The sequence below is a fragment of the Bombus vancouverensis genome, chromosome 3 (genome assembly GCF_051014615.1).
Source record: "Bombus vancouverensis nearcticus chromosome 3, iyBomVanc1_principal, whole genome shotgun sequence".
Classification (NCBI taxonomy): Eukaryota; Metazoa; Arthropoda; class Insecta; order Hymenoptera; family Apidae; genus Bombus; species Bombus vancouverensis.
In genome coordinates this window covers 18,581,203-18,595,862 of record NC_134913.1, presented here as the reverse complement: position 1 = coordinate 18,595,862, position 14,660 = coordinate 18,581,203, and the positions used below count along the sequence as shown (strand labels likewise).

Below are 14,660 nucleotides of genomic sequence, written 5' to 3'. Positions count from 1 at the left end.
GCATTTTGTTCACCGGTAGAAAGTGCTGCTATCGATCACGTTGCGCACTTTCTTTCTTACGACGATTACGTGTAGAAGTCGGCGGAGTTCAAGGAACGCCATCGTGCATACGTATATAACGACGCCTTCACTTTTCTTTTCGCGAGCTCGACGTACGCACGTGCAAACAACCATACACTATACATATATTAAAGATTATTCGGAAGCTGAGAATATTTCTCATCCTATATGATAGAGAACCGCGATACAAAATAGAAAAGAGGAAACGATGATTATTCGAAGAAGCATGTAAAGATTGCGATCTTTGTTACGAGCCAGACTGTCAAAGAATGGAGGGAAAAGCGGTTGTGAATCAAAGGTTGCTGCTTTATATATATATAGCAATTCATCGTTAACCGACCATAAACCGAGCGTAAACGAGGTACAAATACGTAATAACGCATTTATTTACGTTAGATAGATAACACTAGGGCAAAATTCACTAATAACGTTGCTTTAATTGTACAAGGGAACCAAAGACTCACTCAACAAAGTCGGTTCCAAGAAGTAAAGAGGATAACAATGTCCCATTAACGAAACAAAATTCCAGCCATTTATCGCTACACCGTCGTATCTTACTTCCTACAGCCTGTAGGCTCTATTAATCGGAATGTTGTAAATACACGATCGAACCAGAATCCAAACATTCGTTAATTCTTCCGGAAATAATTAAGCGTATCGTATATGTCGTATATATTAAGTTCTGTAATAAACGTTACTCGCCGACTGTATATTGTAGCAACAAAAGTTATCGAAAGGGTATGTACAATTTACACACAAAGAGAAAGAGGCAAGAGCAAACGTGTACGAACACGCGAGAGAATGACGTGCAGCGTTTCTATAGACCGCTTAAATACCGAAGGTAACGCCTTTTACTCCTGTATAGAATGTACGCCACCTTGTAGTTGGTGCATGGTGTACGTGTTGGTACATTAATCGTTCAAACCCTAAGCTACACGGAGAGTTTCGATTTCTACCACGGAATCCGCGTTGCTCGAATATAGGTTCGAGCTTTTCCACGATGTTACGGCGGAGATACGCGACACAGTTCGAAACAATCGGGTCTCAACGCGATACAGTCGAATCGATCCGATCGTTCACGAACTCTTCGCTAAAATATCGCACCGAATGGATCGACGCGTGTGACTCGCAAGCCAAATACCAACAACCAACGTATATTCAACTTCGAATTCGTAATCGCGAAGCTAAAACGACGAGATATTTCGAATAAGAGAAAAAAAATGTGCTTTTTCGTTCCTCGTGCCACCAATGGGAGAAATCTATTTTATGCTTTCTTCTCTTATAACGGTTAAACTATGATTAATCGAGTTGTCCGGAATCCATATTGATCAACTTCATAAATTGAAAATAACAAAAAGATGGCGATGTTACGAACACTGTTCTTAAAAGTTCCATTATAGAATTTATCGTTTTTGTCTGTGCCATCTTCTTACGATAGAGAAACTTATAAAAATAAATCATTTATTTTTTGAGAATCGAAAATTAATCGCGTAACCAATAAGCACGAGGAATTTGCGAAAAGTAGAGTTGATCGATTTGACGTTTAATAAACTCAGCTGCAACTTCTTGCACACTAGCGAGAGCTTCCATTTTTAACGGTAAATAAATAAATAGATTAAAATAGAATTTACTCACGGTGAGGTGTGTCTTGTCAGGCGCGATCGCCGTGATCTCGACTGGCCTTGGTTCAGGTGGATTCGCTTTGCTAAGAATGGCAGCTGGCATTTTCGCGACCAGAGATAGCCTCCTGGTGAGCCGTCTACCTAATTCCGCGCGTCGTCGCACCCTAACACGGGGACCGGTACCTTTGTAGCCTCCGAATTCCATCCTGAGAGACGTGTATCCTCCTTCCTTATCCCCGTGTTCTCATGGAGGCAAACGGTCGCATCTCGTGTGTCACGTGGCCGCACAGATTACACGATCATAACTCGAAGAAAGTCTATCTGCGAGTCGTCAAAACTCTTTACTACAGTATACGATCGAGAACTGCGCTTACAATACGTAGGAATCTTTCGATCGTCCATGTCCCTGGACTGAAACTTTCGTTTACCGTGTCTCCTCCCAGCGTCAACAAACGCATCCTTCGCGAATCATAAACACTAACGAGTCAATCCACCGTTTGCCTATTTATTTTCAAAGATATCTTGCACGCGCGTCGTCCATGTGAAATCGTCAACACGAACGCTCGTTCTGTTCGAACAGTTGTTGTTAACGGACTTTGCGGATTCGATTTGATCGACTACGACTTTCAATTCGATTCGACTCGATTCGATATGACTCGATCGAAGCCAAAGATCACTCCCGGCAGTCTCGTCGCTCCTCCAAATGAACCTGGGTCGTTGACGTATCGGTTTTTTCGAACGCGTTCAAAAACGCACAAGGGTTATACTGGTTTTAGACCAACGGTTGTCCGCAGTGGATTACACGCACGACGTAAACACTTGCTCGGATGCTGGAGGGCCGCTCTCGGTCGCGTGCACACACACCTTTACGTTTACAACCCAACATCTCTCATACTGACTACGTACACACATGCATCCTAGGCTCACATACGTATATACACCGTGGTGGAACGAGACGAAGAGAGACACAGTATGGTGCGCGCGTGCACCAGGAGATTCGATGGTATTCGAAAAGCAAAGCACGAGGTGCGGAAAAGAGAGCAGCCGGTTCTTGCTGGCGCTCGGTCTGCCTGGCGCGCTTCGACTGAAATTGAATCGCAGCAACCTCCTACCACGCGGCCCGTCACACTGCCGGCCTTCCTAACCGTCGTGCCTTCTCGTCACTCTCGTCGTGTCTTCGCTTCTACCCTACTGAACAAATCCGCGTAAACAAAACGCATTTCAAAACCAGTAACCCGCGCGCACGCTCCGCGATCAAACACTGATGTAACCGATGCGCGCGCGATCAATCTCAACCAATCTAACCAACCGTTAGACCAATCAAAGCTACCATATTAGAGGCACTCCACCAATTACAGGGCATTGTTTATCAGCCAATCGACGATGTCGTTGTTTTGCATTTTCAAATTCCTTTTCTATATTATTCTTATATCGAAGTTTTCTAATCGATAGAAACGTAAAGAATTGAGATTCTTATTATCGATTAGTACATTGAAATGAAATAACGGATTATTGGATTAAAATCAAATGATTATGGAAATTAATATTGTTATGAATATAATTGAAGAGATATAGTCTAAATGAAGATTTACTATATGTTTTAGACATTATAATCAATTTAACTTTTGTAAGTTAAATAAGATGATCAGATAACGCGTAGTTTGTAAAATATGTGTACATTATTATCGAACTTGTTATTGTCTATACTAGAGAAATACTACTAAAATACTGTACTTCCATTTAAATGTTTTGTACATAATTGCATATTTGACATCCGTAGATATTCGATTGTATGAGTTTTGATACAGCTTGCACATATGAAAGATAATTTTGTTTTAACGAATTCCCAAATTCCAGACGACATATTTTCTCTTAATTAGTTTATCGTATCTACGAAGATACGAGCAATGAAATTTTCGAAAGTCAGTAATTCTTGAAGGTCGATGTAACGATCGATAATGCGCATATCGATTACGAAACTCGTACCTTGTAATATTTATGAAGCGATCGATCAACACGCTCGAGGGCAAATCGAATTCGATGATCTGTAGAAATTGACGTATGTCTGTAATAGGACGTAGGACTGAAGAATAATTTTCGAATACACCATGTGCCATTGCTATTGTGACGTACTTGGATGCTCAATGATATTAAAGATTGGAATACTCGGCGATCTTCACGATTGTCATTGACGAGAGAAATCAAAGAAAAGCAATCGATTACAATTGGCACGATTAGAGCGTATTTACGCTTGTTGCGATCGTAGTAGCTCAAACGATGCACAGTCGCCATTGCTATATATTCTTGTTCGTGGTAAATAAATTCTTTAGCCTATAAATAACAAAAGCCTATAAGGAAGCTCATTTCTGTGTAGGTCTAGTCGTGCCAATCGTTCTAACGCGTTACGTAATAGGCTGATTCGCAATTAACTAAATATTTAAACCCCCGGTATATTATCGTCTCTTTAAATGTATAAATTATACGCTAGCGTGCAATGAATTCAATCTAAAACAAAGATCACGCATAGTAACGATGATTTCTGTGTCTCTGGTGCTAGAAGAAGTAATTCCCAGGACAAAGTATAAAAATAAGAAGTATCGTTATCTCAATTAATCTTATTATTAGAATTCCAAGCCTAATTGGTCGAAAGTCAGGGGAAATCTCAGGAACGACTAAATAGAAGAATTATCCAATATGAAGTGAAGCGCGTTTACATTCACGTTTCTGCACAATCGAGCAAAGCGGAAGGAAAGCAGGACCGTTTCATCCTTGACTTTTCTCTCGCATCCCTACCACCAATTTATCCGACGTACAAAATTTCTCGACTACCACGAAAATCATAAGCGCGACGACCATGAAATCCAATGCAACGCTGCAAGACAAGCTTGCTAAGCAGAACGAGATTAGCCGTCAAAGGTTGGCGCAAGAAGTTGCGAAACTTGAGAAGGTGGAGAAGTCGGATTTGAGGATGTTAGAGACTGCGAGGCATCGGTTTCGATCGCGTCACAAGAACCTGGAAACACGGCAGCCCTCCTTTGGATCGAACGTAAGATCTCTCGGAAAATGCGTATATAAACGCTTACCAAGGATGCGCACGGTTTTCTTTTCGTTTCTAATAGATGATTTTATGTTACACTGTCTCTAGAGCTGACGAAAGTATTCGTTTCAGATTTCATCATGATAATTGTATCATGTAAATCACATATTCAGAATATATTTCTGAACGTGCAAGTGTTCGAATACCTTCGTGAGTCTATACAGTGCTTGAAATAACGTTAATTGCAGGATTTCGATTGCAACGTTTCACGATTCGACTAGAGATTAGATTTCTCTAGATCAAAGATCGGCACCGTGTATTCTGACAATTACGCGACACGTACGATCGGCGGACACGCGGTTCATCGTTTGATCTTCCGATCTAATTGCGAGCACAGTAATTGACGCGCAGGCTATTAATGTGCGCATGTACGAAACTCATAATCCCGGCTTTTGCTACCATTGCACGGGCGCCATAAAAAAAGGTGGCCAGACGATAGAACAGGAGCAGGCGTCGAAAGATTCCTACGAGTTCGTGCGTTCGATAGTATTCACCAGAGGCGAGGTAGATCCTGATAAAATTCTTTGTCTCCATCTACTGTCCGCTCACAGTACGAAATGGAAAGGCAACGACGACACCACCATCAGACCCGTTACACCTTTAATGGAAAAAGGTATAATTTTCTACGAATGAGATCAAAAAACGCTTATTCGATAATTCTGTGAATTTGTATCCTTAAAGCTAAGAACAAGCATTTATGAATCATACCTACTTATCTATTTGTGAATCTTTGAAGCTAAGAACAAACACTTTTCTGGCGCATGGAACAACGTCATACCCTGTTACGTGGTGGACACTCAGGTAATCTCATCAGACACGAAGCTCCACGAAGATCCACGGAAGAAGATTTTGGATGATCAGGCGATTTACGAGTTCGAGGAGAAATATAAGCAGTATATGAAGAACGACGCTGATTTTGAGAGAGCTTTGTCGTCCAATGCTAAACACACGCAGAGAATAATGTTACAGGGGATTGATAAGATGCCCGCGATTTCACCTCACGTCTACTCTTTGCTTGGAGCCTCGCATGAGCTGCGGATTAAACAAGCTCTAGCCGAAGGTATAGTCAGGAGAAGACACGCTGGACCTAATACAGAATTGAACAAATTGGATGAGAATAGTTTGTCTTTTCGTCTCGATGACGATGACGATCTTTCCAGTAGAACAACCACGAACTTATCGACTAGAAATTGGATTGCGAAATCGTATAGTCCCTCGAGAAGGTCTACAATTGGATCCACGTTTAAAATCAATCGTGAAATTACCATGTTAAAGCCGAGACGGAGAAAGAATCACGATGCCATGCCTAAAGATCTTATTGCTATAAAATCTAGTACTAGAGCGATGAAAGAAGCATCTTCGAAAACTTCTAGCACCAAATCTCCTTTTCACAGCATGTTTGGCAGTCGACAATCCGCGAATTCTCTCGTCTCGGCCACATTAAATCCAGAGATGACAATTAAAAAATATAGAAAATGTATTTATCTGAACGCACCTGTTAAATGCATCGAACTTAGAAACAAAGAATATCAAATCGTACCGATTCTTGTGAATTATCAGCTGCAAGCGTTGGTGCAGACGGTGTTTGGAGTTCTTGAACGTGTGAATCCTGAAAAATCAAAGAAAATAATCGATACTGCGAGAGATATGGGAGAGATAAATAAGATGTTATCACGTCCAGAAATACAAAATTTTATACAATATCTGTTGGGTCAATCGTTGGTCTCGTCCCCAGAAAGTTTCGTAGTTTCAGTAGCGACAATGGCGAATGAGATAGATCTTCGATTCGAAGGAATTCTAGAAAAGGAGATAATCGCGTTGACTCTAGAAATGCCGTCACTTCCATCTCTGGATGCTCTGATTACCGAGATACGAAATAACATTTTTCTCGATAATACAAGAAAGAAATCCGAACCAAGTAGAAATACCGGTACGACATCTTCGAATCCAAATAGAGGAAAAATTGGAAAGAAAAGAGGTGCGAACATAACAAAGCTGAAAAATCATCCCAACTGGAATAAGAGTAAAGATTGCAGCAAAGATGCGTTCGCACATAACAAGTCGAAAGAAGATAATGTTATGCAACTCTCGGAGACAAAGTGTGGAAACAGCCTGAGGAAAACATCGAAGATAAAAGCGGCCGACCAACCGAGAGTTTCAGGAAATGTTCTCGCCAAACGTACTTCGAATTCCAAAGTAAGGTCTCCGTAGAGAAAAAGGGCAAAGAGAGAAAAAATGATTGCAACGGCATTTCGAACTCTGAAATATTCAAAAGGAAGAGATCTGATAACAAATATTTTTCCTATTCCATGTGGTTGCAGTCTTGGAAGAGTGCCCAGGATCTCGGCCATTTAGACGCAAATCATGTAATATTGCGAAGAATGACGAACACTCAGAGAATCTTAGTAGGACAGATGTGTGCCTCTCTCAAGACCAAGAGAATTAATAATCAAGGTCTTATCCGGTTTAAATTAATATCGTAGAACTTGTGATATCTATAATTTATTTCTCGATTTTTATGTAGGTCTAATCGATGAGAGCGTACCTCTTGCTGCGCTAATTGCTCCGGTCCTTTCGCGCAATAGCATTAAAGTCTTGACACAAGGTACGGTATTTTCAAACTGGAATACCACAGATGAAGAAGAAATAGAGGATAACATTGTAGTTCCGGATAAGTTGACTGGCCCTTTGCTTGCAGAGGTTAGTATTCAAATATATTCCTTTATATATATAAAAAAAATAATAATAATATCGAAGAATGATAAATTATTAAGTTTATTTTTTTCAGATACGACAAAATGTAGGAGAGAATGAAACAAAACGACGTTTGGAAAGTTTTCTAAAAAATGAAATCGTATAAACTAAATAAATCAAATTAATCATTTTATTCGCTTACATACATTTTGTATCAAAAAATTGCGAATATTTACCGATTGTTAATAGAATTCGTACTTGTTTACGAATATAGCAAGTAGATGGCACAAAAGTTGTTCGTGCAGTTCGTTGGCGACATAAATTTAAAATTACAAATAAACGGAAAATGTGGGATACGCTTCTTTTTAATTCATTAAACTTGTGTAAAGTATAAAGCAAACTTTTCTATTATAAATAAAATGATAAAATTGTCGTGAACTATAACATTTTGTGGGAAGTGCTGTAAGAGCCATATAAGGTCAGCACTGGAACTTAATACCTACTTATCTGAGATTTCAATAAATAATTTGTACGCTAAATAGGATTTATGAAATATGTAGTTCAATTTTATATAGTATTTCACTATTTGCATAAAATGAGACTAATTTTCACAATAAGCTGTTAGCTGAATACGATTGAATATAATCAGTCAGCTGATCAGCTCCGCGCAGTCGCAGTTGTATTACTGCATAGGCGTAAAAGAACAAGTTTGCTGTTTTAAATGAAGCATAAGTTTACAGCTGTATGTGCACAGTTAAAAAAAGGTGGTTTAAAAGTGAAATATAAAAATTGTATTAGAGTAGAATATTCGATATCTGTTGACTAAACGATCGTTCAGAAAATCAGCGGAGAATTTTATTGCGTTACGCCATGTTCACCGATGTGAGAAAAGTACACCAGATGTATTGCAGAGTTCGTGCAAAATGTCTATGTTAAAAATTTCTTATGAACATCGAAACAATGCTCACATGTTTATTCAAAGTAGCACGACGTTTATTTTAACATATAAACCTTAACGCGACAAGTAATTCGTTTAGATAGACAGAGAACGATATGTATAAATGTTACACATGGTTCTTTTTAAACATCTTTTTTTGGATTCTGTAGAAAACCTGTGACGAGAACAACTCGTACTTTTAACTACTTTTTGGGGAATTAATATCAGTTTGTCAATTAATTGACAAACATGTATACATTTAAACCATTTGTGTTCATAAAGCACGAAGCACAGAGTATAGAACGTCCAAAAGCTAGAAGTGGACATAGAATAGTCTGTGATCATAAGAATTTATATTCTTATGGAGGGTTTAATCCCTGTATCCCTGATACTGATCCTGATATGCAAAATGATCAGACATGGATCTCTAGTAAACCACTCTTCAAAGAAGTCTGGAAGTTCAATCTTGTTACACAACAATGGAAACGCTTACCAGGTCAAAATAATATGCCCAATGAGTTGGCATCGAATGCAGTGATTTTAAGGGGCAATGCCTTGATGGTTTATGGTGGAACTGGTGTACCATTTGGTCATAGTTGTAGCAATCATCTGTATGTGTGTAATGTTAATAATGGTAGAATGTGCATAGTTCCTGCAAAAGGAGATCTACCTGAACCCCAATATGGACAAGCTTTAATATGTCATGGGTCATATTTATATACTGTCGGTGGTACTACAGGATACGAATATACTTGTGATATTCATAGATTTGATCTTAGGGCTGGTATTTGGGAGACTGTTTATATATGTTCTGGAAGAGATCAGAGTGAACCTACAGGACGATATAGACACGAATTAGCTTTTGATGGGAAACTTATATATGTTTTGGGAGGAGGAACAGCTACAGAAGCATTTGGTTTTTCGGTATGTAAATTTTAATATAATCGTCCAAAATAAGTTTTAAATACTTGCATTAAAATTTTTTAAATACAAATTACGTTTAGGAAATTCCTGCTTTTGACCTAGAAACAAATAAATGGATAATATTAAACACATATGGTGATAACGATGATAATACAGTGCCAGAACCTAGACGTTGTCATGGATCTGTGCAATATACAAATGAAAAAACAGGTGTCACATCAGTAGTAATCTCTGGAGGATATAATGGAGATCATGTCTTCTCTGATGTTTGGAGATTAGATTTAAATCTGTTACAATGGACATGTTTAAGGAAATGTATACTTCCATGTCCTGTGTATTTTCATTCTGCAGCTCTTACTCCGGAAGGACGCATGTATACATTTGGTGGTATCGTTAAGGAAAATAATAAGGTTGTTATAGCTTTCTTATCTTTTTACTTTAATATATACAGTTTCCTACATTTTCGTGAAAAATCTTATTGCAGGTTGTAAGGACAGATGCAGTTCATTCTGTTTGGTTAACAATTCCTAAATTATCAGAAATATGTTGGCAAGCATTAATTCATTACTATCCAGACTTAAGGCACAAGTCACAGGATGAATTGCTTCACATGGGTATACCCCTAAAATTTGTGCAAAGAATTGATTGGTATGATGCATAATATTTAAGAAACTCTTTTGATATTTGCTACACATTCAAAGCGTTACCACTCCGACCATTGTTACCAGTTACTTATTGCATGAATATTGTAATTGTTGATCATTATTGCCATAATTTATTTACGATATTTTTATAAAAAAAGGTACATAGTGTGTTGGGCAATTAATACGACAAATATTATCAATGGATCACTTTCTTCAAATTTACTTATATCGTGCAATATTTTACGTATTGAATGAAATTATGCATTATGCATACTAAAAATAGAAGAAAAGTTCTTATAAACATATATTCAGAAATGAATACTAATGTCAAAAGAATTTCAAAATATGTAGCTGTTTAAAACGTATTAGATTGAAATATACTAGAACTAAATCAAATTCTATTTCTGGAAAGAAGCATTTCAGGAAATATGTTTATATAAATTCTTTTTCTTGTTATGATAAATAGAATCTGCACTCTAAAGTTTTATCTTTATCAAATGCTTTAATACACTTGATATAACGAAAGATATATATAATACTTTTAAAATCTTTTTGTTCCTTCCAAATCTTATTCAGTTATTATTATAAGAATTCTAAGTTTGTGGATCTAGAAATTGTAAGTACAATTTTTTATACAAAGCTTTATTTATGGAAACAATTGCAGAATCATATTTTCAAATCATGTTTCTAAATTATTTTTTATAGTATACATCTTATTTTATTTTATTATTATTTACCTCGTCGAATTGAATTATTCTTTTCCTGTTTTTTACTTGAACTTTTAATAAAGCAGGTTCTCATAGCGAACAAAGAATTGTATTGCATGCTATACAAGGTTGCTGGTAAATATGCTCATTAATTTAGTTGTTATATAACATTCACAGCAGATATGCCTATAATACAGCATATAAATTTTCATCTCGAACTATGCATACACACACCTTGTTAAAAAACTATGCTGTTTTTTCTTTATTTGCACTATAAAACGTCTGTCAATAAAATTCACTACATCATTGTATGTATATATAAATATATATATAAGCAATAATTCATATAATATACGTATATCTTGAAGTGAAAAGGGAAGAATAAGGACATGTAAACAAAGACATCGAAAAAATGTTATCTCACTTTAGCTACGATAGTTATTCAGTTCAATATGTCGAAAAATAAATTTATGTAATACCACAATAGTACCGTAATATATTAATATAATTGTCGTTTGTCACATATTATTTAGTAGATAAAATTTTCCTTCTGTTTATAATAAACGATTATTGTTTTGCAGAGACAAATTATATGAATTAATGTAATCTACAACGGTTAGAAGCAAATTTTATACATTCACATACAGATCAACAGTACAAATAATACACAAATCTTTAGGCAATATAAGTTTACTCTTTCAGATAACACAGTTTTATTTAGTTCGGCGAAGAAACGATTCCTAAATCTAATTTTTATACGACATAATCGAAATAATTTTATTCACTACTTCTATTCAGGGAAATTGAATAGCAGAAAGTGCTCCATTGCAAACGACAGCCTTTTTACAATGATATTATTGATAAGAATATTAATTACACAATATCTATTTATTATCTGTATCATATTACAGATTATTATTTTTTTAATAAATATAAGCTGGCCTGCGGATATGAATAACAGATTAACAGAAATCAGTAACGATATAACTTATACTGTTTAGTAACATTTTAGTGACATTGCAAGCTAAGTTTCAACATTATGAATGGCAGTTGAATTCAAAGTCTAATACCAAAATTCTCATTGTATTGATTCTCATTTATGCGTTAAGTAAATTATACTTGGACTATGAAATCTGCATAGAAAAGAAGTATCTTAACAATTTCGAAGAGATGTTAGTGATCGAATATCATCGAACATTTAAGATAAAGAAACGAGAAAATTTCTTTAGCAAATTGAAATGACTTTATACAGAAGATTCTTCACTTCCAATAAAAAAAAAAAACTAAAATATTGCTTCTCTTTCGGCAGAAAACAATACCATATAGGATGTTGCCTTTCTCTGCATTTGCAGTTTCTCTGAAGCAGAACTCCATATCAAACAGACGATGTATTTGCGTACCAATTTCGGAGTACAAAATAGCTTAAAAGTTACTTTAAGTACGCAGTGCAGAATGCATCTAATTATTATTAGTAGGCATGACTATTGAAAGAGAACTCGGGGAACAAATGATGGTAAAGAGAAGGATAAATTTCGCGTGAATTTGTATGAAACGCAAAGTAACTCTTGCCTTAAAATTAGATAAGCTAAATGCATTCATATTTGTATGCGATACGTCAATAATTACAATACAGTAAAAAAAAAAATTCTTATTGACCTTCCATATGAGTGGATCGTATCGGCATGCGAAAAATCACACGAATTACATTTAAGTAGACACAAAGTTGTTTCTCTTCTTATATTGTTCAATTCTCGGTGCTATTTATCTAAATTTAAGGAGACGCGCGCCATAGGCGAACGTATTAGCAAAGATAGATTGTAAATAGGAAATTGAATACAGTCAAGCTGATACCCTTAATCCTGTTTATTTCTCTTCACACACCCTTTATATTATAACTAATGTACTGAAAATGCTTACGAATTTTATGATCAAAAAGTTTGTGTAAAAAGAATCTTTTCCCTATAATATGAAATTGTAAATGTTGTAATTACATATGTAACAGGTGGTTGACAATGCACAAGTGTATCTGGAAAAGCAATGTAACAAAACACTTTGTAAAAATTATATCGTTATAAACATCGCATATAGTTGAAGTATCATACTCTACGACTTCATATTAAACGAAATTACCAAACGAAGTAAGGGTTTTCAGACAGCTGTGCAAAGACTACATTGAAATCTAAATTGGTACATTAACGAAGCAATTAAGATCTCATTTGACGGTCTGGATGTTAATTCCACTTGTTGCCTTTATCTTATTAATAATGACAGTGAAAGTATCTTATAGTACGCGTGTTTGTTTTCGTGCCTTTAAATGCGTGTACACGCGTTCACGATGATCGCAAAACGTCAACGATAAGATATATACTACTTAAGTATTATTACGTCTGCTCATAGAATATCGATAGACTGACAACATTTCTTAATATCTCAATTGTTCTATTAATGATATGAACAGACGCGAGAAGATAAAAAAAAAAGAATTCAAAATTATTATGTCGATGAGATCAAATACGTAAGACTATATTTCTAAATATTAGAGTTAAACTAGCTAGATATATAAATTAATGTTTGTATCTTTTGGTTGTATTCGAACTAACAAAAATACGCAATACCCATCGAAGCGAAAATAAAATATATTTTACAGACGTACATTGTGATTGATTTATTAAATGGCGTATTGCCAAGGAAGATATTGTAAATTAATTTCGTTACGAAAACAAGTGGAAAATTTTATTGTACGCTTAAAAAAGGGTCGTTGTAATTTATAGCCATTGTACAGGTAACGATCGATGGAAAGATAAAGAGGTGCTATATGAACTGCTTCTACCATTTCTTTCTATTACATTACCGAAATTAAATTTAGCGCGCAAAATCCTTTAAAAAGGCATTACATACAGTTCCGGAGAAAATGATAACACATGTGTGCTATCCTTAATTTCTCGAAGACAATTTAAGACTTTTTTAAATGTAGCGAATATTCATATGTATCAGAGACTCATATGTATCACAGCACCAAAGTGGAAATATAGTACATAATAAAAAAGGAATCTGTTATTAAATAAAGTTGTTATTACCAACATTCAGTATATGTGGAGAAAATGATAGCAAATTAAGAAAATCTATACGTATATTTAGCCTAACAAGAAAACTGACATCATAATTAATATAAAATTAATAATGACTATAAACGCTTTTGTTCTCTATAATTTTGACCAACCATGATAAGAATTTGTATAGTTTTTGGATGGTATTCTAGAATAAATTATCCCATTTTACTTTAGTAGATTCTTTTAATTGTAAAATATTATCGTATTGACTTCCATTCTTGCATACAGCACGTATGAGTTTTCTTCGATAATTTTCAATTATATATATGTATATAAACTAAGGAACGTGCAAACCATGGCGAAGGTCATGTCGTATTTTCTCGTAGAGAATGTTTCTACAACTTTAGTTTGATGAACGGTAGCATAGCTACACTGAAAAATAAATTTCCTTTGGTAATTCGTTGAATACGTTAAGATTAAATTTATATGTTTTTGAACATTTATTTTCCCTTCAACGAATCATAAATCGGTTTTGCCTTTATACTCAATTCCGACTTAGAACATCATCACTACTATCTCCATTTGTCATCGCTTTTTCACCATTTTTTCTTTTCGTCAATCATGATAATAAAACGAAGATTCATCTAGATCGTCCATAACAAACATTTTTTCATCAGTAAATAAAATACTTCTCCATTACGCCTTTCAGTGAATACGTTCTTTTATGAATGTTAATCGCTGTCCTTGACATAAAGGTTTTATTAACGCAGGTACTTGCTTCGTTTTCAATAATTAAGTAAATTTACACTTCTAAAGAACACAGCGAACACTGAACGTTTGCAGATATACCTGGTACGTGAGCAATTTTGCCAGATGTTAACATCGAGTTTGAGGCAACACGTATAGTAGCCTATTTTGTTGCCCT

At 35.6% G+C, this 14,660-nt stretch overlaps 3 protein-coding genes across 5 annotated transcripts in view; 2 read left to right on the top strand and 1 right to left on the bottom strand.

Moving 5' to 3' along the window:
• LOC117153844 (uncharacterized) overlaps positions 1–2,885 on the bottom strand; it is a 179,480-nt gene extending 176,595 nt beyond the window's left edge. Inside the window, exon 1 of one of the 2 annotated variants that reach the window (XM_033328294.2) lies at positions 1,696–2,885. In XM_033328294.2, the coding sequence (XP_033184185.2) occupies positions 1,696–1,887 (192 nt within the window). In that variant the 5' untranslated portion in view covers positions 1,888–2,885. The remainder of the gene's footprint in view (positions 1–1,695) is intronic. The other variant, XM_033328293.2, reaches the window with a different exon arrangement.
• A 2,099-nt stretch (positions 2,886–4,984) lies between these two features.
• Positions 4,985–7,976, top strand: LOC117154035 (uncharacterized). The gene is made up of 5 exons (XM_033328657.2): positions 4,985–5,392; positions 5,516–6,975; positions 7,101–7,233; positions 7,304–7,479; positions 7,568–7,976. The coding sequence occupies exons 1-5, from the start codon at positions 5,146–5,148 to the stop codon at positions 7,637–7,639; spliced, it is 2,088 nt and encodes a 695-aa protein (XP_033184548.1). The 5' UTR covers positions 4,985–5,145; the 3' UTR covers positions 7,640–7,976.
• Positions 7,977–8,179: 203 nt separating this feature from the next.
• On the top strand, positions 8,180–12,542 carry slim (scruin like at the midline). Of its 2 annotated transcripts, XM_076617159.1 has the most exons (4): positions 8,180–9,334; positions 9,415–9,744; positions 9,819–9,982; positions 11,995–12,542. In XM_076617159.1, coding segments are annotated over exons 1-4 (1,170 nt in total). In that variant the 5' UTR covers positions 8,180–8,659; the 3' UTR covers positions 11,996–12,542. The 2 variants fall into 2 exon arrangements, with proteins under 2 accessions (XP_076473274.1, XP_033184557.1); XM_033328666.2 differs by having other exon boundaries at positions 8,181–9,334; positions 9,819–12,542.
• Positions 12,543–14,660: the final 2,118 nt, after the last annotated feature.